Below are 24,473 nucleotides of genomic sequence, written 5' to 3'. Positions count from 1 at the left end.
AGGAGCGAGAACTGACTGTACTTGGCTAAGGGAACATGAGTAGTTAGGAAAATGTTCCAAGACTAGATTTTGGTTGTGCTGGCAAAACTTGATGAATTTACCAAAAATCATTGAAAGATTACAACGCGTGAATTCTTCAGCGTGTAAATCGTACCGCAATTAAATGTAAAAAAATAATAGGTGTTAGTTAAAAAATAGTTTGATAGTATTGATGAACATGAAGAAAATAAAATCATCTGTAATCCTATCATCCAGACAAAACCATTTTAACGTTTATTTCTCATGTCATTTAGTTTCTTCTCCTTCTCTATGCTACGTACACACAAGCACACACACGTATGTTTTTCAAAGGTAGCGTAGCCTTGTATATGTTAGTGCTGTTCGGCAGAACTTTCTGTGGCGATGGAAATGTTCTCCATCTGTGATGTCCAGTAAGGCAGTCACTAGCCATGTGTGACTGTTGAGCACTTGAAATGTGGCTAGTGTAACAGAAGATCTGAAATTCAAATTTAATTTAATTTGAACTCACTTTATTTTTTTATTTTTATTTTTTTAAAATTTTTGTTTTAACGTTTATTTATTTTTGAGACAGAGAGAGACAGAGCATGAACAGGGGTGGGGCAGAGAGAGAGGGAGACACAGAATCTGAAACAGGCTCCAGGCTCTGAGTTGTCAGCACAGAGCCCGACGCGGGGCTCGAACTCACAGACCGTGAGATCGTGACCTGAGCCGAAGTCGGACGCTTAACCGACTGAGCCACCCAGGCGCCCCGATTTGAACTCATTTTAGTTTTGATAGCCACATGTGGCTGATGGCTGCTGTATCAGTGCAGGAATATACTGTTGGGTAACTTGTATCAGTCACAGTTACATCTGGGTGTGACTAACAGAAATAAAAACAGCAGTGGTTTAATCGGGATAAAACTGTTTTTTCTGTTGCACAATAAGTCCTAAGGTAGGTAGACACAGCTGGTACACCACAGAGTCAGAGACCCTGTCTCTTTCGACATTATTGTTTTTATTTATTTATTTATTTATTGTTTGTTTATTTATTTATTTATTTATTGCTGTTTGTGGTTTTTAACTCCCAGGAACATAGTCCAAGATCATTGCTCTAGGCATCCCACTCACATCCAGCAAGCAAGAACGAGAAAAGAGAAGGAAGAGGTCAGGCTTCCATTTCCTTTTCTTCAAAGATATTTCCAGAAATTACACACATCATTTCTGCTTACATCCCAACGGCCAGAACTTGGTCACGTGTCGCACCTAAATTGTAATTTGGCAGCATTCGCATGGAAAAGAATTGTAATCTTCCAATGACATTGAAGGCTAATTTTAAACTCATCCTGGGCTGGCCCTGGATTTTCTGTGGCCCGTATACGTAGCAGCAAGAAACAAGTCCTCTGTTACCTCCTAAGTGACATGTGGGGAAGCTGCTCAGAGTGGCAGTGACCTTGGTCTAGTATGAACTATTAGGGCATAGGGGGGATGTGTAGTGTGGCCTCTCTTAGAGATTTTGAAATGATGTAACCAAAAAAGGGTCACATTTATTTTTGTTACAGAAATTCTAAATGGGGGTGCCTGGGTGACAGTCAGTTAAGTGTCCAACTTTGGTTCAGGTTATGATCTCATGGTTCGTGGGTTCGAGCGCCTGTGTTGGGCTCTGTGCTGACAGCTAAGAGCCTAGAACTGTTTCGGATTCTCTGTCTCCCTCTCTCTCTCTGCCCTTCCCCTGCTTGTGCGCGTGCTCACTCTCTCTCTCTCTCTCTCTCTCAAAAATACAAAATAAACATTAAAAAAAATTAAAAAAAGAAATTCTAAATGGGAAGGTATGGGACCAAGGCTAATGGCAAGGGCCATCCAAGGGGGATAACTATCCTCCATAAGGCCTCCAGTAGATGGCTTCTTGTTAATTCAATGGCTCTCAAATATTGGTACTTGACCCAGGTTGGGTTCCTCAGAAGTAGATGCCAGACAAGGATTCATGTGAAATGGATAGATTTTGATTAGAAAATATATCCAGGGAAAACTGGAGATTGGTAGGAAAGGGAGAGTTGGGACCAGGAGGGGAAGGACGATAAGCCAAGTTCCCTGGAGTTCAATTCCACAGGGCCATCCTAGGGACAATGTGGGTTAAACCTTAGAATTGCTCCTGTCAGGGGGCAGTGCAGCTAGAGAATTTATATTCCAGCACATGAGAGAATGTAAATTTCCAGGCACTTCTTCAAGCCCCTGGCAAGAGGGTTCCAGGAACCTGAGAGCAACCCACCCATAAACAGCCCTAGGTACTAGCCGTTAGAGAGAAAACCCTGGGAGCCAGTGGGCACAAATGCGGTGAAGGGCTTGAGGGGATACAGGCTAAGCACCAACAGCATCTGCTGTAAACTTACCAGAGTGTCCTGGGGGAGTTTATCACTAATTCATTGGCCTAAGCCCTACCCGAAACCTAATGAATTAGTGTCAGAGTAGGGCCTGGGCACTTGCATTTTAGTAAGCCGCCCTTTGAACTTCTGTTAGCAGTGTTTAAGAACCTCAACCTTAGAGAATTTGCCATGGTCTGGAGTGTGGTGGCCGGCTTTGTAGTTTCAGAACGGTAAAACACAGAGAACCAATCTACATTGACTTCGTTACTGTATCCACCACATCTGTCACTTAGTGGGCATCCAGTTTTTTAAAATCAAACTTCATTGAATCAAGGAGATGCTCACATTAATCAAACCAAGAGACTGATGTATAGAAAAAAGAGTGATGGCGGGCCGCCTGGGTGGCTCAGTCGGTTAAGCGTCCGACTTCGGCTCAGGTCATGATCTCGCGGTCCGTGAGTTCGAGCCCCACATTGGGCTCTGGGCTGACGGCTCAGAGCCTGGAGCCTGTTTCAGATTCTGTGTCTCCCTCTCTCTCCGACCCTCCCCTGCTCATGCTCTGTCTCTCTCTGTCTCAAAAATAAATAGAACGTTAAAAAAAATTAAAAAAAAAATAAAGTCAAATATTCAGGGGCACCTGGGTGGCTCAGTTGGTTAAGCATCCAACTTCGGCCCAGGTCATGATCTCAGAGTTCGTGGGTTCGAGCCCCGCGGCGGACTTTGTGCTGACAGCTCAGAGCCTGGAGCCTGCTTCAGATTATGTATCTCCCTCTCTCTCTGCCCATCCCTGCTTGCTTGCTCGCTCTCTAAAAAATAAGTAAACATTAAAAAAAAAGAATAAAATAAAATATTTTAAAAAATAAAGTCAAATATATAGAGTTCTCTCTCTGTCTCTCTGTATAACTGTACAGGTGAGACCTTGGACCAGGGGACACATTCTTCTTCGACATTGTCTAGCCAAACATTTTGTGATAATGACAGTATTCTGTATTTACACTGTTGGATATGATAGGTATTAGCCACTTGGGGCTGTTAATCACTTGAAATATAGCTAGTGCAACTAAAGAGCTGATTTTTGAATTTTATTTAATTTTAAGTAGTTCCAGTTTACCTTTTAATAGTAATATCTGACTAGTAGCTAGTATATTGGACAACACAATTCTAGGGGGGTTGCATGGGCATTGCCTTGGTTGCCCACTGTGACTCATATTGTTTTCCTCCTTCATTGCTGATCACCACTATCTTTCTTCTGGAGAACACCTCATTCTTCTTCATTAGATTTATATAAATCAATCTATCTTTATTGATATCAGGTTTTGCTGGCCTGGGATCAACCCTGTCTTTTGCAGATAACTGCTTATCTTCCTCCTAATATTTTATATGTCAATTTCATAGTTTAATTCTCAGGTCCAAACTTATTTCCAGTATTTCTGATTTCTTAGGGACCAACTCCCCATAGCCTAAAGTAGTGTCAATAGCTATAAATTACCAAAAAGCTGTGAATAAAGAAACTATTTCTGAAATACCTAAATAGTCTTGTATTTTAAGGATCTTTCAACACATTCAACCAGATAACTGTGTAAATAATCTAAATTTTTAAATTATGCTTTTTCTCCTACCCAATTGCAATGAGTAAATTGATAGAGTTATAAATAGACTATTAGTAAAGTTAAAGCATGTTTTACTTTGTTCCAGGGCTTTAAGAAAGGAAGAAACATTGAGGAAGGAACAAGAAAGGAAGGAAGGAACATTGAGAGTGTATTTATTTATTTATTTGATATTTATTTTTGAGAGAGAGAGAGAGTACACATCTGAGCAGAGAAGGGAAAGGCAGGGCAGAGAGAGAGACAGAGGGAGACAGAGGATTTGAAGCAGGCTCCATGGTCATAGCAGAGAGCCCGACACAGGGCTCGAACCCATGAGCCGCGAGATCATGACCTGAGCCGAAGTTGGATGCTCAACTGACTAAACCACCCAGAGTCCTTTTATTTAAAATTTTTGGTTGAAATCTTGCGATGGACCAGGCATACTGGGTAGAAGCAGAGAAGTTGACAATCTCTGCCCTCATGGGGACACTCTGGCAGGAAGCAGTCTGTGCTCATGAAAAAATGAGTAAGATAACTTAAAGAAGTATGGCTATCATAAAGAAAATAGAGAGTAATAGGGTAGATGATGACCAATGTGCTTTAGCTAGAGGGGAAGAGAATGCCTTTTTGAAGAACTGACATTTGAGTTGGTATATCCATGATGAGATAAGAAGGAATCAGCTATGTGAATGTTTAGGGAGAAGAATATTCCAGCAAGAGAGAGGAGGGCAAGTACAAAAGCCCTGGGGCACATTCAGAGTACAGAAAGCAGCCTGGCGTGGTTGGAACACAGCGAGTAAGATGAAGAATTGCTCGAAATAGGGTCTGAGAGAAAAACAGGGAGGAAGTTCAGGCCAGATTTATATTTTTAAGTTCTAAATGCAATGATAAACCATATAAGTAGGAGAGTAATATGATCCGGCTCTAGTTTAAAAAAACTTTTTTAATGTTTGTTTATTTTTGAGACAGAGAGAGATAGATCATGAATGGGGGAGGGTCAGAGAGAGAGGGAGACACAGAATCTGAAGCAGGCTCCAGGCTCTGAGCTGTCAGTACAGAGCCCAATGCGGGGCTCAAACTCACAGACCGTGAGATCATGACCTGAGCCGAAGTCAGATGCTCAACCGACTGAGCCACCCAGGTGCCCCTGGCTCTAGTTTTAAATATAGTGTTCTAGTTGCTCTGGGGAAAAGAGGATATTGAGGAAGTAAGAGAAGCAGGTCCTCTCCTCCATTGCATTTCTCGGGAAATGATAAGGCATAAACTGTCTGAAAAGGCAGGTGTCAATACTATACAAACAATTTAACTTACAGCCTGGAGACTTGGGAATCTGGTCCTGCCTTTTAATTAACTGGCAGATGACCTTAGACAAAGTACTAGGTGTCACTCTGTTGCAATTTCCCACCAGGTTGTTGTGAATTTCAAAGGAGAAAATGGGCATAAACAGGCTCGATGAAGCAGACAGTCTCTGCGTAAATGATGAAGAGTTCTCATTCTCCAGAACCTTCACAGCCTCATGTTCCTCTACAAACCCTCTTGCAAACTTCTCTCCAGATATTTCTGTAATTAACGAAGAATGCATTTTCCACATTTTTTTTCAGGCTGTGTGGATACAAAAGAGGCTGATATCTATTTCCTCATCGATGGCTCAACTAGCATAAACAGAACGGGGTTTGAGCAGATGAAGGAATTTATTTTGGCAGTGACAGAAATGTTCAGCATTGGCCCAGACAAAGTCCAAGTTGGAGCTGTACAGTATTCAGATAAGATAAAAGTGGAGTTTCACATCAATGACAATTCTAATAATGTGGATTTAAGAAAGGCTGTTTTGAACATCAAGCAACTCAACGGCAACACAGATACTGGGAAAGCCCTGGATTTCATGCTGCAAATAATAAAAGAGGGAAAGAAGCGTAGGACAAGCAGTGTTCCCAATCATCTCATTGTGCTGACTGATGGGAAGTCCAGGGATGAAGTCCTGAAGCCTGCTGAGAGATTAAGGGCTGAACAAATCACCATTCATGCAGTTGGCATTGGGGAGGCTAACAAAGAAGAACTCCAACAAATTGCTGGGGAGGAAGAAAGGGTTAACTTTGGGCAGAACTTTGATTCTTTAAAGAGAATAAAAAATGAAGTTGTTCGCAGAATCTGCACTGAAAAAGGTGAGCAAAACAAAGAAGGCTTTATTCTCTGCACCCTCATGGGTTGCTTCCTGCAGGCTGATAGCCAGGCTGAGACCAGGAGTGATGTGACCAGTTTTCTGGTTAACATTGTTGCTAACTTCCTTTCTCACCACGGAGGATTCAGCCCCTTACTTTAAACCAGTTGACAAGATTGGAGAAGCCCTCCACAGACAGATGCCCTGAGGCCATCTTGGGGGTCATAAGCAGGAAGGTTGCTAAGAGTATTGTGGCCTTGACAAAGCCCACCAGTATGGCATGTAAGAGTGTGTGTGTGTGTGTGTGTGTGTGTGCACTAATTGAAGCAGATGAGCACATGGAAAGAAAATGGGCTCTGGCTTTGAGTAGGTTAGGATTCAACCACTTTCCTGCTTGACCTTCAGACTTCCTCATCTATAAAGCAAGGGTAACACCTACATCCTAGAATCCTTATAGGTTTAGCATAATAAACATCAACCATCATTCCTCTATTATGAATGCTTATCTAGTACACATATAACAATTGTTTATTTTTATCTGTACCAGAAACACATATTTGCATTTTCGTTCAGGCTAAAATTACGTAAGTAAAGTTAGGAAGAACAATTTGCAAATACCTGTACCCGATCGTGATGCCTCTTATTAGGAGCAGCGACTTACTAACTGAATATGGTATGTGTTGGTTTACTAATATTAGCACATGAAAATTTTGTCTGCTGAGAGGCATGTTACCTTACTGGTTAAGATAAAGGATGCTGGAGTCAATGAGGTAAAGTTCAAACCCCAGCTATATTAGCTGTGGACCTTGAATAGTTCACTTACTATCCACCTGCCTTAATCCCTGAGGGTAGGCCTAGCTTCCAGGTGAAGCTTGAAGGTGATAAGGCATGTGGAACACTTAGAAAAATGCACGTGGGCATTCAGTGCTACATAAAAATTAGCTATTGCACAAGTTGGCTAAATTCACTGCTGAGAAAAAGAGAAGGATTCCCATTTATTTGAACTTACAAAAGTGAACATTCTGGAATGTTGTGAGTCACTAAAATCCAAAGATAAATCAGCAGAGCTCACAGCAAAATCCTAAATCACATTATTGTTCGTTGTTCACCCTGTTACAGACAGTAGTAGAGTTGGGTCTTCAGGATGCTCTAGAAAGAGTACAAGAGTAAAAAGTTCCCCAGAATTTCCTGGGGATGACGCAAAGAAAAGTAAAAGGGTTCCAGGAAACATAAAGTAGATTGTATCTCGGTCACTCCGAGGGAGACAGCCCTGGGCCAATCTGAGGAGGTACGGCACATCTCCTGTAGGTCAGGGGGTTGCACTTGAGGTGCCTGAACATTGGCACACCTGGAAGAGGAGACAAGCTGTGGACAAGGAGATGATCCATAAGATGGTGAACAGGGAGAGGCAGGAAAGCTAAGGAACCAAAGCCTTCGGGCCTAGAAAAACACTGACTAGTTTCAGGGCAGATGCAGACGGAATGAGACACATTGTACCTATTGCTTAGGGGACAAGATAAGAGGCCATAACAAAAAGATCCCAAACTACACAACACAGAATATTATTTCTGTCTTGCATAACAGTCCAGGGGGAGCAGGGTGCAGATTTAGCAGAGAGGCTCTTGCAGGCTCAGCATATAGCTCCCATCTTTAGGTCAATGGTGAAGCTCCGGTTCTCTTCACCTTGCACTTGTGGAAAGGGAGAAAGAGCCAGGGGAGCCCATCACACTGCCCTGTTTTAATGTTAAGACCCAGAAGTGGCCAAATCACTTCTGCTCCTGTCTATTGGCAAAACGTAGTCACAGGGCCACATCTGCTTTGAGGAAGGCTAGAAAAGTGATACTTACCTGGACAGTCATCTGTCTAGCTGAAATTATATCGGCATGGAAGAATGGGAGACCAGATATTAGAGGACAGGAAATAATCTTGTCACAAGCAGATCTAAGGGGGTATACCAAACCACATGTAAAAGTCTACTCCTTTTACACGTTTCATGGAGGAGAGGCTTCCACACTTCACAGCAGTGGGGCCTTGCCAAGGCCACAAACATCTTTAATGACCTCTCTATATATGACTTTCAAGATGGCTTCAGGCAGCTTGGATCTTACATGGTGGCTTTAATGCTCCCTGGTTGTCCTTACACAGGTTATTAAAAAATAATAAGCATTGTCTTATTCCTCTTTGACTAATGCCAGTTGTTCATTTTCAAATAGTATGGGATAGACTCTGTAAGAGTTAAGGGAAGGACTGCTAAGAGAATGGCAGTGATAGCAGGTAGAGCAAAGTGTTAAGACTAAGGAGATACATGCTAATGACAATATATTTGCATTGTATACACACACATCTGTATCATGAATTAATAACACCATTTTTTTATGGCTTATAGAAATTGGTCTTCTGTGCGCGCGCGCGCACACACACACACACACACACACACACACATATATGTCCCATTTCTAACCAGTAGAAAATCTACAAACTTTAGGTATAAAGGAATGATCCTTTATTTATACATCCATGTTGAATGGATATGTGCTTACTAATGTACTTACTATTTCTAGTAAAAGTTTTTCACCCCGGTTTCTAATACTGATTCATAGTGTTTATCAAATCACTGTAAGTTATCCCAGAAAATAAGGCTGTGTAAAGATTGCTTAGAATTTTTTGTTTCAAGATTATACATAAAACCCAGAAATATTAGTCCTATGGGCATAGGGAATTGATTACCTTTTCTCTTATTCCTTTTTTTGATCACCATCACATCCTTTAACACATAACCTGATACTTGGCATTTCATACACCTCAAGAATTATGAATGAATGAACTATGCATAAATGAATGATGCATGGGTGAATGAATATACACTTTGGAAGTTGCATTTTCTCTTAAAACTTGTTGGATAATATTCAGTAGATTTCTGATTCTGGGTCCTGGTCAACAGGCCTCTACTATAGAAGCAGATAAAATTTTCAAATACAATAGCAGGTGTTTGAGTTAAGTTTTGATGTTTTCTGACTAATGCATTTCTTTCTTGCTTGCTGCTTCTCTGTGTTTTGAAAATTATATCAACCTGGTCTCTTTGACAACGCGCAGGATGTGAAGACATGAAGGCTGACATCATGTTTCTGGTGGACAGTTCTGGCAGTATTGGGTATGAAAATTTTGGAAAAATGAAAACCTTCATGAAAAATCTATCAGCAAAGATTAAAATTGGTCCAGACAAAACTCAGATTGGTGTCGTTCAGTTCAGTAATTATAATCAGGAAGAATTCCAGCTTAATAAATACTTTACACAAAAAGAAATTTCTGATGCAGTAGACAGAATGTCTTACATCAACAGTAACACTTTGACTGGAAGTGCACTAACCTTTGTAGCTCAATACTTCACCCCCACCAAGGGGGCCCGTGTTGGGGTCAAAAAGTTTCTTATCCTCATCACGGATGGAGAAGCACAAGATTCTGTGAGAGAACCTGCTAAAGCACTACGGGACAGTGGTGTCATCATCTTCTCCGTGGGAGTATATGGCGCCAACAGGATGGAGCTGGAGGAGATCAGTGGGGATGACAAGCTGGTCTTCCAAGTTGAGAACTTTGATGATCTAAATGCAATAGAAAGCGAACTCATTTTTCGTGTATGTGCTCTCCACGGTAAGTGACATTGTTACTCTTCAGGACTCAAGGGCATGAGCTGTTGACTTCATGGGATGAGCAGTGGGCTGTACCACGGGCTTGGACTGTATCTGGACTTTAGTGTTAAGTTTCAGTCTTGTCTTGTCTGTGTTGTGGAAACACCTGCAACCTCCAGGGATATTCCAGTTTAACAATTTTGCCCCCTAGTTTGGCAACAAAATAGTCTGGCTGTGGTGACTTCAAGTATATTCCCACAGGTTCTCAGAATTTCTTATCGAACTTCCACATTTTTAACTACATCCATACCTAGATTTTTCAGAGCCAATATTTAATCTCAAATGATTCCCCAGAATTGTTCCTGGCCTACCAATAACCAGTGTCAAATAGTAAATAATTAGAGAAACAAATTCATCTTCCTCTTAGTTAAATTAAATCCAATGTCCTAAGCATAACCCCCTAAATATCCCCTGTATTTTAAAGATATAGTGTGTACTTTCATTCTTTTGCATTTTTCTTCTTCACCACTATCAGAGAGATATTTTACATTTGCTTTTTCATGTGTCTATAGCTTTAGAAAATTTCAAGTTGTTACTTTTTAAAAATGATTGCTTGAGATCATTTTATCTCACGAACTGTCGTACTTTAAAACTTGTGTTGAGCAAATCTTCAGTTTGAGTCCATCAACTTTAATGGCTCTTAATAGAGAAGTTGCTATAAATACACATGTCAGACTAAAAACACCTGTGCTTTTAAATCTACCACGTGCTGTTACCTGTTTTATGGGTACCACTAAGAGAACATGCTGAAGTATTAGTAAATTTGTTGTATGTTGTTCCCCTAGCAACATAGAGACCTTTGGACTATATTATTCAGAATTATGTGTGAGAAATCTTTACAAAGGTAACAAACAAAATGTCTTGGCCTAAGTCTGAGTTTTAGACAGTGGCGCTGTGAGTTCTCTCTTAACAGCTTAGTTAAAATGGCAATGATTTCTGGAGTGCCTGGGTGGCTCAGTTGGTTAAGCATCCAACTCTTTTTTTTTTTTAACGTTCATTCATTTTTGAGAGACAGAGGAGAGACAGAGCATGAACGGGGAAGGGGTAGAGAGAGGGAGACACAGAATCTGAAACAGGCTCCAGGCTCTGAGCTGTCAGCACAGAGCCTGACGCAGGGCCCGAACTCACGAACCCGTGAGATCGTGACCTGAGCCGAAGTTGGACGCTCAACCGACTGAGCCACCCAGGCGCCCCATGCATCCAACTCTTGACCTCAACTCAGGCCTTGATCTCAGCGTTGTGAGTTCAAGCCCTGCATTGGGCTCCACGCTGGATGTGAGCCTGCTTAAAAAAAAAAAAATGGCAATGATTGCCAAATTCTTAGTAATGTTGAGACATTCTAAGAAAGGTTTATCTTAAGGTCACATCCCCACCTTTGAAATCCATGGGGCTTTTCCTGGCATTTCTTCATTTTGATAAATATAATGTTGGTGGAGGCCCTTTCTATAGCATAAGGTGAAATTTCCCTGGCTTACACATTAGATCGACTCATAAACCTCAAGTCATGACTAATCACTAAATCTTGGTGGGTCATTGCCCCAGGTTCCATTGCATCTTAAGCTTGAGAATTTGAGACCTCATTGCCAGAAATAAGGATTGGAGTTACCATATATAGGTAGAAAGTGGAGAAAGTGAAAGTCCGAAAGGCATATGCTTAAGTTACTGAGGGAAGAAAAAAAGGGGAGAGAAACCCCATACTTTGGAGACCTATCCAGAGTGGTCACTTGGCTTCTGATGTGGAGGAGAGCTTAGGGCTGAGATGAGGGGATAAGGGCCTTAGCTCTCCCTACTTGGGACCTTTCTGGGTTCTAACTCAGGAGATCAGGAGAAGGAGCACAAATGAATGCCGAGAGGCATGGTGCGTTTGGGAAAGTTAGCTGACCAGAAGCTGAAAAGACAGCTGGAACTAGAGGGCGTAAGATAAAAAAAAATCCCAGCTTATACAGGGAGCCTCTGAGCTCTTTAAAACAGCACGCCAGTTTGGCAAACACTAGTCATGTCTCACCATTACATTGACATTGAACTACCTTCTGACATTTCCTTTCAGTTGAAAGCCTGCCGAGCAAAAGACATCCTGTGTCCTAATGAGATGTAGCAGAACAAAGTGGCGTGGCTTAAGAAACACTGACCACAGAGCCATTGTCAAGTACAATGTCCTTGGAATCAGGGGTAGCTTGGACATCACTGAGCCTCAGTTTCTTACTCTGTAAAACAGAGTAAGCCCTCTCTAACAAAAGGTGCAGTGTCTGGCACATAGTAGGTTCATGGCAAATGTTAGTTTGCTCCCCCTTCTCAACTGTCTGTGTAGGATACACTGTAGAAAGATTGTGATGCCTGGTTCCTTATTCTTCCAGATTGTAAAAATATTAAGGTGTTAGACATCGTGTTTGTGCTGGATCATTCAAGCAGCATAGGTACAGAAGAGCAAGAAAGCATGATGAACCTAGCTATCCATTTGGTGAAGAAAGCAGATGTTGGCATCGACCGCGTTCGGGTTGGAGCTCTCAAATACTCAAATGATCCTGAGGTTCTTTTCCACCTTAGTAGATACTCAAGTAGATCTGCAATCGTTGAGAATCTGAGGAGACGCAGGCACACCGGAGGGGATACCTGGACTGCCAAGGCTCTCGAACACACAAACATAATGTTCACAAAAGAACATGGCAGCCGCATCGAGGAAAATGTGAAGCAGATGTTGATTATCATCACCGATGGGGAGTCCCATGACCGAAATCGGCTCAATGACACAGCACTGAAGTTAAGAAACAAAGGCATCAACATCTATGCAGTGGGCGTAGGAGAGGCCAACCCATTTGAACTCGAGGCTATCGCAGGGAATAAAAGCAATATTTTCTATGTAGGAAATTTCAACAAACTGGAAGATCTTTACCTGCCTCTGCAAGAAAGAATGTGTATCAACGCACGTGAGCGTAAGTTGTGATTTTTAAAGCTTCTGTGGGGGTAGCAATAAAAGGTTAAGCAAAACATAAATTAAATCTTGGCTTCCCATTACCTGGGTGTCATGGCTGAACATCTCTCTGCTCAGGCTATATTTTCTCATCTCTCAAATGCATTGATTGAACAAGATCTGAAAGTTCCCCTCCCACCATGGTGTGCATTGAAGAGCTTATGGAAGGAAGTTTCAGAAATACTCTTTGAGGTCTTGCCACCTTGTTGCCTTTTCCTTGGCAGAAAGGAACTCTACTTAGGATTGTATTCACCTTACCCCATTTCGGGGCCACTTGTACTATTCCATTTGCATAATAGTCTCAGCACAACCACTGAGCACCAGTTTCAGGCCAGACTCGGGTGGAGAGTTGCATGGTTTGACAGATAGACTTTTGTCTTCAAAGATCCAGGGCCTTCTAACTGGGATTAGAGACATTCTCTAGGGCCACAGGAGGTTCAAGTGGTCTGATGTGCTTTTCTGGATAAGGGCCACTAATGCAGAGGAAAGAATATGGGAGTTCAATAGGGAGTCATGGAGGCTGGTGGGTAGGAGCAGGGAGGGAAGGGACCTAAGCTGATTCCATGAGATACCAGTAGGGTGGAGTAGTCTGGAGGCATCATACCTGAGGAAAGTGTAAGATTTGCCACCTGAGCTCAAAGTGAGCAATGAATTAATCTTCTGGGTTTCAGATACAGAATGGTGATGGTATTATCTGTAAGAAAAAAAAATTGTGACTTCTCCCAAGGCAGCGGGGCCTTCTCAGTTCTGCCCGTTCTAGCCTGTCCCTGGACTCCCACCATGAAATTTAGTCTCCTTGCCCTTCATCTTGCCACCTTTGATTCCGTTCTCAACACAGCGATCTTCCTAACACGCACTGGACCATGTCACTGCTCTGCTTACAGTTTACAACTACTGACCTGCTGAGTTCCATCTAGCCTTGCCCACAGCTCCAGCCTCACGTGCTGCCCCTCCCCCCTTCACAATCTCTCCTGTCGATCTGAAATGGCATCTCTGTACACAGTATTCTACCCACCACAAACATGCCAGCCCAGCATTTTCCCTGGCTACATCTAGCTTAGCTGTCGTGTTGCAGCCTTTGTGCGCCAGTTTCCCGCCCCAATTCCTGGCGGTGACCCCACTGTGTCTCCCAGCTCCTGCACCTTCTGTTGCTCCTGGTGGTAGCACTGAATGCAGATTCGCTGTTTCCTTATCTGTATCTGTCGCAAGACTGTGGCCTCCTTGGGCAGGCTTGGCCCCTTGTTAATCATTGGGTCCCCACCAAATCTAGTACATCACCAGGATACACGGTCTTTTCCTACAAAGATGGAAGCGGTTTTATTCTCCTCTCCCATGCATACCTTTCAGAGGCAGATGCTGAGGCGGAGTTTAAGATGCAAGATGTTTATTAGGGATCCACACCTAGGAAAAAAAGCTGGGAAAAAGTCAAACAGTGATGCATGCTTGACAGAGCTCCAAACCCGGCAAAGAGCTCTGGAGCGTGCATTGCCCATCAGCGTTGTCCAGCATCAGACTAAGCTGGCTGGGCGGTCATACCCCCTTCTCACTTAGTCCCCAGACGTGAGCTGCCCTGGGCAGGGCACGGTCTTTGGCAAGACATCTCCCTGTAGTAAGGCTGACCCTGAAGGAGTCGACAGCCGGAAGCCCTCTGCTGACCATGCGCCAACAACCAGGCAGTAAATCCTTCCTTGAAAGTCTATCTGGGCAGCCCAGCTGTGTGTCTCTGCCAGACTACCCTTACAAATGATTGTGTGGCAGTGGGCATCCCTTTGTTTCAATTGCCTTTAGTAATCGCTTCAGTGCTGGCCCTGTCCCAGCCATTGCATTTGATTGGAACAGAGCATAGAAGATTATCCCTTCGTTATGGGACATTTCTCATTGGATTTCAGGGAGATGACCCCATGCTGTGTTTACTAGCCATTAGCACTTGTCCCATTCAGTTTTAATATGTGGGGTATGATATTATAAAAAAACTGCAGTAGAAAAAATACTTTTATTTAGAGATAAAACGATGAGGCGGTCCATGTACCAGCTGCACAGTATAATAATTGTGTATTCTTAGGCAAGTTACTTAACCTCTGAATTCTACTTCTATATCTATAAAATTAGATTAACTTATTAAAACATGGTCATGAATATTAACTTACTGTATGCCAAGAGCATTGTTTAAAAAATGGTATTTCTCAACACACATGCAAAGTGGTAGCATTACTAGTAACAGGAATACTGAATATAGTACAGGGGTACCATTACCTTGACTTGGGCAAACCATCCAATCTGGGTGTGTCGAGGGGATTTCTAGCCTTTGCAATTACTTTTTAGTGAGTGGCTTCAAGCTATTCAAACTTCTCTTTTTCTCTGAGCAACTTTCAGTGCCCTTTCAAATGAATCATGCAAATATTAAAATTTGAAACAAAGTCTATTACCTTTTCTTCCTTCGCACTGTGTTTCCTTCTCTTTGAGGGCCAATAGCTGATCCTCTCTTCTGTTAACTTATTTCAATTTGCTACTAATGTGGGGATTTAGTAAAGCAATTTAAGTATTGAAGGAAAGAGAAATTTTTGAATCATTCATGAGGAAAATAATTGTTTTGTTTTTCCAATTGCAGCCTGCGACATTCAAGAAGCCGATGTGGTTTTCTTTTTTGATGGCTCTGACATGGTATCCAACTCAGAGTTTGTTGCCATGACAACTTTTCTGTCAGACATCATTGATAATTTTAACATTGAATCTCAGGGAATAAAAATTGGGCTGGCTCAATTTGGCCGTGACTTCCAAAAAATTATTGAGTTGAAAAACTCTCTGACTATAGCCAAGTTGAAGACTCAAATTCAAAAAATCACCAAGAGCAAGGGGTTTCCACGAATTGACCTGGCTCTTAGAAAAGTGAAAGTCATGTTTGATCCACCTTCTGGTGGGAGAAGAAACGCTGGTGTCCCTCAAATTTTGGTAGTTATCACATCCGGAGATCCCTACTATGATGTGTCAGAGGAAGTAAAAATCCTGAAAAACCTTGGAATTTGTGTCCTGGCTTGGGGCATAGGAAATGTTCATAAGGAACAACTTCTGCCAATAACAGGCAATTCTGAAAAAGTATTCACTTTCCAAGACTTTAGTAACTTAAGGGATATAGAGACGAAGAAAAGAATGGTCCGTGAAATCTGCCAGAGCTGCGGGAAAACCAGTAAGTGTTCCCCTTGTTCTTTATTTCTTTTTAATTTAATTGTACCTTCCCAGTGCTTCATTTCCCAAGGTATCCTAGGGGCCAGCTCTAGATGAACATATTTTTAGAATAGTGCACAGTGAAAATAGACCTTTTCTCTGTTTCTGGGAAGCTTGAGATCAGCCAGCCACCCTCAGAGACAAGGGAAAGGATGCAGAGGCTGGAGGAGGCCCTGGGTTGTGTCCTCTGGTCAGCCCTGTCCCTTCACTCCAACCCCGGGTTTATGCCCCTCTTTGCACCTGGACCTCAGTCTCCTGTTTCTACCCTTTCCACTTCTGGAAGTCCTAGAATGATGCCTTGCAACTGGTAGGAAGTAAGTAAAGCTAACATTTGCAGGTTGACAGCTTTACTATTTTAACTTTATTAAACGGTCTTGTAAGGGACTCAGTGTTCCTGTGTGTGTGTGTGTGTGTGTGTGTGTCTATATGAGCCTATCTATGTGCATGTTTTTTAATTAATTTATTTATTTATTAATTTATATTTTTACTTTATTTAAATCCAAGTTACTTAACATGTGGTGTAATAATGGTTTCAGGAGTAGAATTTAGTGATTCATCACTTACATATAACACCCAGTGCTCATCCCAACAAGTACCCTCCTTAATGTCCCTTGCCCATTTAGCCCATCTCCCTACCCAACAACCAACCAGTTTGTTGTCTGTATTTAAGTTTCCTATGTTTCGCCTCCCTCTCTGTTTTTATCTTAATTTTCCTTCCCTTCCCCATGTTCATCTGTTTTGTTTCTTAAATTGCACATGATGGCATTCGTGCAATCATAACATGGTGAAGATTTGAATTGTCCTGGGGATTATTTAATACCCAGAGGTCACAAACACAAATGGCTGCAAAGGCCAGGAAGGTAATATAAATGAGTCAGGGAGGCCGGGAGGGAAGGAAAAGAATGGAGAGCAATGGTGCATCTCATCGGGAGGGTGTTGCTCGCTCCAGCTGAGAGTCACCGTGTGGGACTCAGGTTCTGTATGTTTGGGCTGGGAGTTGGGAAGACAGCACACCAGGAAGCAGCGGTGAATGATAACATTTTGTAGAACTGGTACAACGTGCAGAAACTCCTCAGTGTGCTTCTGTTTCTAGAGTTATGACTGAAGCTACTTCTTTCACAAAATGGGTTGGTGTTTTCAAGGTCTCCAGATCTTCTACACCCCATTTGGGGTGCTCAGCTGGAAGCAGGTTACAGTGGGGCAAAGGGCCCTGGGACTGGAATCAGAAATCCGGGGTTCTTATTCTGGTTCAACAGCAGCAACCTCCATGAATCATTCTTTCCTCATGTGTACAATGAGCAACTGGGAAGGGTCAGAGGTGTCCAAATGGCAACTTGTAGCTGAATTGTGTTTGTCCTATGCAGTGTTGACAACTTGTTAAGATTAATTGCCAGCTTTTACAAACTGAAGATTTCACATAAAAATCTAGATTTCAGGCTTCTCTCTGAAAACTCTATCTGACAACACTGGGTCCCTTTTCCCACATGGCTGACTCTCAGCTGGAGCTGAGCAGTGACCAGATGGGTGGTTAGTCTCCATCCATCCTCTGTTCTCCCTGCCCATTTAGCTCATTTACATTATCCACGTGGCCTTTACAGCCATTTGAATGTGTGATCTCCGGATTAAACCATCTCTAAGGATAATTCAAATATTTAATATGATCATATGAATCATAGTATGTCATCATTAAAAGAAGAAAATATGCATGTGCAAACACACACACACACACACACACACACACACACACAGCCAGCCAGGAAGCCAGCCTCTGAGAATGAGGCTGAACCATGATTGGAACTTCAAATAGCTATTGGAACTTGTAATATTTGAAAAAGGAGAAAGGAAACACCTGTGTTATATGTTGATCAAGCAGCCAATATCTTCCTTCTTTCTTTGTGGGTGCTAGAGTCCCTCCAGCCCTGGGCCATGCCATGACTGCTCTCCTTATTTTCTGCCTCGTCTTCCCTTCCTTGTTCCTGTCTACTCATTAACCTGGCCTCATTTTCCTTGGTCTCCAGATTGCTTTATGGACGTCGTGGTTGGGTTTGACATTTCCACTCAACTGCCAGGGGCGCAGTTGTTCGAGGACCACCCCCGGCTGGAATCATACCTCCCAGGCATCTTAGAGGACATGACCTCCATCAGGGGGGTAAGCTGTGGGGCAGGCGCAGAGGTGCAGATGAACGTGGCCTTCAAGGTGAACGATGATGGAGAATTCCCTACTGAGTTCCAAATCTACCAGAAAGCAATATTTGACAGGCTGCTGCAGGTCACCGTTAATGGGCCAACTCATCTGAATGCACAGTTCTTGCGGTCTCTGTGGAATATGTTTAAGAAGGAATCTACATCCCAAGGACAGGTACTCACGTCACAGTCTCTCTCCCATCTCCGTGTTCTTTTGTTTGTTTCTTCCTCCCCAGTTATATGTTTCATTTTCACATCGTCCCATTTTCTGCTTTCCTCTTTCTCTAGGTGCTGCTCATCTTTTCAGATGGTCTTGGGGGTGAAAGCAAGATAATGCTTGAAAATCAATCAGACAGGCTCAGAGAAGCAGGTACTGAGTTGTGAATTTAAGTGGTGAAGCACAGAAGGTACTAAACAAGTCCCTACTTACTCAGGCGCCAAAGATCTTGGGATCTGTCTGGCCACTAGTAACAGATGCTGTTGGTGCCTCCCCAGAACCCCTAGACCTGCACACTGATCCCCCAGGGGCTGCAAATGCCATGACCAAGTGCTTACACCTGTGACCTACAGTCATGAGTTCTTGACTGACCTGAACCCTTACCTGACCCTTGCACCAGGGGTGGGTTTATACCATGTGCCACCTAGAAATGGAAGGGGGGGGCATCGATATAGGGATACAAAAACCCAGCACCTTTGCCTCCAGTGGGTCAACTGTGATACAGTTTATACCCCAGAGTCCTTCAGGAATCAGATTAAGGTGAAGCCCTTACTGACACACATCTTTGCTTACAACTTCCCCTTCTTTCTCCCCCTTAATAAACTAGATACACACAAATTCTTCCGTTAGATCCTGCTTCCAGGGCACCTGACCTAGGACACTCCTTACTGTTTCTGATTATCCATGTGAAGGACAGACACACGGATCTTGAAAAGCACTTCTTACTATCCATGTCATAGTTTCAGACTGAGCTGGAAGCTAAATGCAGAAATTGAGAGTCATATGCAGTGACAGGAGGGTCCACTGATCATTAGACGGGATGCATTGTTTGAGACTTCTGGGCGTAGACCCACGCTGGCTTCTGGGGTTTAGGTTCTGTGGGCAACCTCCCTGGAGGCCACAAAGTCTCCTGCATGATTGCTGGGTTATGTCACCCTCCTTTCCCACTGTTCTGGGCACATCAGTTTCCTTAGTACAGCTTCTGGCACTTTGCAGGGTCCCACCCCCGCTCCCCACTCCCGCCTTCCTTCACTCCCCACATTTAGTACCCCAGGCACTCAGAGCCACCTGCTTCTTCCTCCAGTACACCTCATGGCTCAGTCCTCCCTATCCTGGCATACACTTTTCTTCTACATAAAACTCTCCCCCATCTCAGCTCCTCCCCAGTCCTTCTCTCCACCTTCAGTCTCTGGTTCTCTTCCTTGACCAGCTTCCATTCGTCCTTCAGGCTCAGCTTAGACATCAGTTCTTGGCGGATACCTTCCATGACTTTCCAGGGCTGAGTTAGGAGTTTCTCCTTTAGGCTTTCAAAGCATGCTGCCATTCTGTCTCAGGACACTTATCACTTCTCAGGGCAACTATCTGATCCCTGTCTTCCTTCTCTGTTGGACTGTATGTACTTCTCTGCAGGGACAGAGTGTGCCTGTTCTATTCATCGTGTATCCCTGATACAATGATTGATACATAATAGGCTCCTAATAAACAAAGATTTGTTTAATGAAAGGATAGACAGAGTAAATGGACTAGTGAATGAATTAACAAGTGAGTGGATGAATGAATGAATGAATGAATGAATGAATGAAATCTGGTTATGGCCAACACTTCACCCTGAGCTTTCCTCAGGCTCTCAGGGCCCGAGCCCCCAGGGGTGTTTGGCTGTGGAGATGACTTTGAGAACTATTTTTTTTTAAATGTTTATTTATTTTTGAGAGAGAGAAAGAGAGAGAGAGGGAGAGAGAGGAGGTAGAGGGGCAGAGAGAAAGAGAATCCCAAGCAGGATCTGTTCTGTCACCACAGAACCCAATGTGGGTCTCGATCTCACAAACTGTGAAATCATGACCTGAGCTGAAATCAAGAGTCGGACATTCAACCAAAGGGGCCACCCAGGTGCTCTGAGAACTACTGTTAATTTAAAAATTCAGAAAAACTCTGAAGCTGAACAATTCCCTTTCTTATAAATTGCTTTTAAATGCCCAAGAATTGCATCAAAACTTGGTGGTGAGGCATTAAACACAGTTTTCTGCTAGTGTTTTTCTGTCAGATTTGTACATAGTTGCTCTTGGAATACTTTTTCTCTGGGGATTTCTTACTGAGGCCTGAGCAAGCAAGCAAAGTTGTTGGGTTCCTCATACATCAAGAGTCCTGCTTCTTCTTAATGTTTCCGTTTCCCCTTTTTGATTCTCTGAACACCGTTCACCAAGTAGAAATAGGATGGGCTTTTCCTCTTTTTTAACGTGCAACCCCTTTTGTTTTGAATCTGTCATGTTTACTGACCAGGACTCGATGCACTTCTGGTGGTCTCCCTAAACACGACTGCCCACGATGAGTTTTCCAGCTTTGAATTTGGGAAGGGATTTGATTACAGGACTCATCTGACCATTGGAACAAGAGAACTGGGCAAGATGCTATCACAGTACCTGGTGAGTTGTGGAACAGACACGCAGTTACTCAAAAGGCCATCAGAACGAAACTGGAATTTTGATGAGCATTTCCAGAGAGTGCCTTGCTTACCCCATTACACTCAGCGCATGGTCTTTAGTATGTGAAAAAGTGTGAAAGACCTGAGCTGCATATTCTTTTTTAAATTTTTAATGTTTATTTACCCTTGAGAGAGAGGCAGAGCATGAGCAGGGGAGGGGCAGAGAAAGACAGACACAGAATCCGAAGCAGGCTCCAGGCCCTGAGCTGTCACCACAGCAGGGCCCGACGTGGGGCTGGAACTCACCAACCATGAGATCATGACCCCAGCCAAAGTTGGCCGCTCAACTGACTGAGCCACCCAGGTGCCCTGTAAGCCGCGTATGTTTGGTTTTGTGTGTCCTTCCGCCCTTATCATCTCACCAAATGAATGCACAGGGAACTAAAAAACCAACTAGCCCCTCATTAAATAAAAAATCACCCAGCAGTTTATACTGCAGAAATCCTCAGAAAAGAGGAGTCTGTCAACTAGGAGCCAGCCAGTCATGTGCAAACTCAGCCTGTGGTCCTCTGTGGGGCAGTCGCCCTTTCTATAGAGAGGTCATTTCCTGGGAGAGGGTATCATGCGTCACAGTTGCTAGCCCAGTGCCCTGTCTTCAGTATTAATTCAAAAAGCACCTCTGATCCTCCGCAGCCCCTCCCCCAAAGAGAAAAGATGGCCGTGTAGTTGGTGCGTTATGATCTGCGTGAATATAGTTCTTAACGTTGTGACGTTCCTGACAATTGTTGCTCTCTTGTTTGCTTTTTCCAGGGAAACATTGCAGAGAGGACTTGCTGCTGCACATTTTGCAAGTGTTCAGGGAGTGCAGGTCTTCCTGGGATGCCAGGACTGCAGGCCATGAAGGTGCCATTCAGTTGTGCCTTGAGAGGGTGGGTGGGGCTGAGGCCAAGTGGCTGAATGTGCAGACTTCACTGGGTCCTCGTGGAATTGCCTCGGGCATTTAGTTCACTGTGTCTTCTTTGGGTATTTCCTGTGACTCCTGTGGTGTAGGAGCCAGTTCAGAGGGGCTCACTTTTGAATACTGCTGTGAAGAATAACTCCCGTTTTCCTTATATATCCCTCATGATGTTGCTCCTCGGTTTTGCAATTTTTTTTAATAAAAATTTTTTTAACATTTATTTACTGTTGAGAGACAGAGACAGAGCATGAGCAGGGGAGGAGCAGAGAGAGAAGGAGGCACAGACTCTGAAGCAGGCTCCAGGCTCCGAGCTGTCAAGGACAGAGCCTGACGCGGGGCTGAAACTCAGGGCCCACGAATCGTGAGATCATGACCTGAGCTGAAGTCAGGCGCTTAACCGACTCAGCCACCCAGGCGCCCCCTCGGTTTTGCGATTTGTACTTTTGCACCTGCTTTCAACAGTTTGGAGGGTGCAAGAGGTGTTAGAAACAGTGGGGAAAGTTGTCCTTCATCGGCGGTGAATGAAACTGAGCTGCAAAGAGAGCAAAGCATTGCAGATTAATAGGCTTTTTAAAAATGCAGTATACAAGATCAATTACACAGCGATAGCTTAAATAAATATGGTCTCTTCATTCATGGAGTGCTCTAAGGTGATGAGAATGAATGAGCTACAGGTATATACGACAACATGAATAGGTGTTACAAACACTGTAGTAGCCAAAAAAAGAAAAAAAGTAAAACGTAGAAGAATACATATAGTCTGGTTCCATTTATAAAAAGTCTGAAAGCAGGCAACACTAACCTATCAAGTATGTCTGGGGGTAAGTCAGGACCTGTGTTACTGGGTGAGGAAAGCAAACCTCAGTTTAAATCTTTGCCACAAATAGGCCACAAGGCAGTGAAAGCACACGTGGCAGAGGGAGAGATGATCACAAGGGATATGTAGCCTTGTTGTCGGGAGGAGTGCTTCTTCCCTGAGCTCTCAGAAAAGCAGAAGAAAATGCTCTCTTTGGAAAGTGACCAGTTTGCCTGCTGGGAGAGTTACGGTGGCCACAGCTGCCGGCCATGCAGCCTCAGGTGCGGACTGACCCGGATGCCCTGACCTGCAACGTGGAATCCACAGGTCACCTTCCTGTAGAGGTCAGAGGTTGTCAGACTCTCCCCAGACTCACAGCCACCCCTGCCTGCACTGTGAGCGAGCTGAAGGGAGGGACTTGTCTATAACGCCTAACGATTTCACAAGTTCGAATTGGAGGAAGCCAGCTGAAGTGCATTTTCTCTCTTCCCTCCCAGGGCTCTCCGGGTATAAAAGGCAGCAGAGGACATCGGGGAGAGGACGGGGACCCTGTAAGTTCTTCTGACCCTCTCCCACGACATGAGCAGTGATTTTCTTTTGCATGGAAAGCCTTATGTTCCTACAGAAGGGGTTTTCTGGTGGTTTTGGAGGAAGATAGGTTGTTTCCCCCTCCTTTTACTTGTCTGGGTCATGAGTACTTGCCAAATGTACTTTTGGGGGGAAGGAGGAAGCAGACTTACCTACACGTTGCCTGGCATGTTTTTATCAGTGGCAGGGAGCCGGGCACGCTCCGGTCCCCCCACATCCCCCTGCAGGGTGAAGCAAGGCTATCTTGAGGGGCTGCCTTTGGACCCAGAGTTCAGCGTTTAGTACATGGAGAGGCTCGGCTTTGTGGTTACGTGGTACACAGAAGTTTTCTAATCTCAATCTTTGACCCTCAAACCGGAAATCTCACTAGATTCATCAATCAAATTGGGAGAATAGATTTGGAGGAACTGAAACACTTGGGTGGCTCCGTTTGGGGCAGGGAAAGTTCAGGAAGCATCCAGCCTGCACCTCCATCTCCTTAGCTGCAAGCTAGCTCTTCGTCTGGGCGGCAAGTTATGATGAAAAGCACAGGCTGTGTAGTCAGACAGCCAAGGGATGACCTGGACCAGAGACCTTGGCAGGACACTTAACTTCCTGACCCCCAGTCTGCCGATCTGTAAAACATTTATACATTCCTCTGACTCTAGTGCTATCCTAGTTTACACAATGACCACCGAGGGGAGAGTTCTAACTCACCTACCACGTAGCTGCAGAGGGGTCTCGGAGCCCACCCAGGCAGCACTGAGGGCTTTGACCGGGTGTCTGGCCTTGAGCCCTCATCTGGCTGACCGTCTAGTCAATGGGAAGCTGCAGTGTTTTGGTAGCTCTCGCGACCTTTGGCCACAAGTGAGGCCTCATGCTTTCCTGGGAGTAATCTTCAGAATAAAGAAAGCAAAGCAGGAAGAAGGAAAATCCCTTCTCCCATCACCTCTCAGGAAGGGAAGAACCAAGCTCATTGCTAAACAATTAGTTATCCAAACAGCAAACCGTCAGCATCCACCCTGCACCCAGATTTGAGCCAGGCACCAGGGACGCAACTGGGGAAAGAGATAGCTGGGGGCTCCTGCCCTCAAGGAGCACAACATTGCTTTTCCCTCGAGATTCATTTTAAGCCGGCATTTACCTGTGTTTAAATATTTCCCGGGAGAACCAGGATTGCTAGGAGATGCGTACATCATTGACCTTGAACACTTTCCCCCCCCCGAGCGGATGATCTGACTCGGGCTCTTTCACCTGGGGGTCATTTCCGTGAACACGAGCATTCCCCATCTCCCAGCACTTGTGGTAGTGGCCCCTCCCTCCCTTCAGCTCCTTGGACTTAGCCGCAGT

General features: G+C 43.9%; 1 protein-coding gene across 2 annotated transcripts in view; it reads left to right on the top strand.

Annotated features, from left to right (window-relative positions):
• Positions 1 to 24,473, top strand: part of COL6A5 (collagen type VI alpha 5 chain) — a 112,630-nt gene that overhangs the window by 26,937 nt on the left and 61,220 nt on the right. For both annotated transcript variants that reach the window (XM_042956416.1, XM_042956415.1), the window contains exons 5-13: positions 5,550 to 6,110; positions 9,200 to 9,754; positions 12,147 to 12,722; positions 15,369 to 15,944; positions 18,001 to 18,341; positions 18,455 to 18,536; positions 20,661 to 20,803; positions 21,613 to 21,705; positions 23,054 to 23,107. In XM_042956416.1, coding sequence (XP_042812350.1) covers positions 5,550 to 6,110; positions 9,200 to 9,754; positions 12,147 to 12,722; positions 15,369 to 15,944; positions 18,001 to 18,341; positions 18,455 to 18,536; positions 20,661 to 20,803; positions 21,613 to 21,705; positions 23,054 to 23,107 — 2,981 coding nt within the window. The remainder of the gene's footprint in view (positions 1 to 5,549; positions 6,111 to 9,199; positions 9,755 to 12,146; positions 12,723 to 15,368; positions 15,945 to 18,000; positions 18,342 to 18,454; positions 18,537 to 20,660; positions 20,804 to 21,612; positions 21,706 to 23,053; positions 23,108 to 24,473) is intronic.

The sequence above is a fragment of the Panthera tigris genome, chromosome C2 (assembly GCF_018350195.1).
Source record: "Panthera tigris isolate Pti1 chromosome C2, P.tigris_Pti1_mat1.1, whole genome shotgun sequence".
Classification (NCBI taxonomy): domain Eukaryota; kingdom Metazoa; phylum Chordata; class Mammalia; order Carnivora; family Felidae; genus Panthera; species Panthera tigris.
The sequence above is the reverse complement of the archived record's forward strand: the minus strand, read 5'-3'. Positions and strand labels throughout refer to the sequence as shown.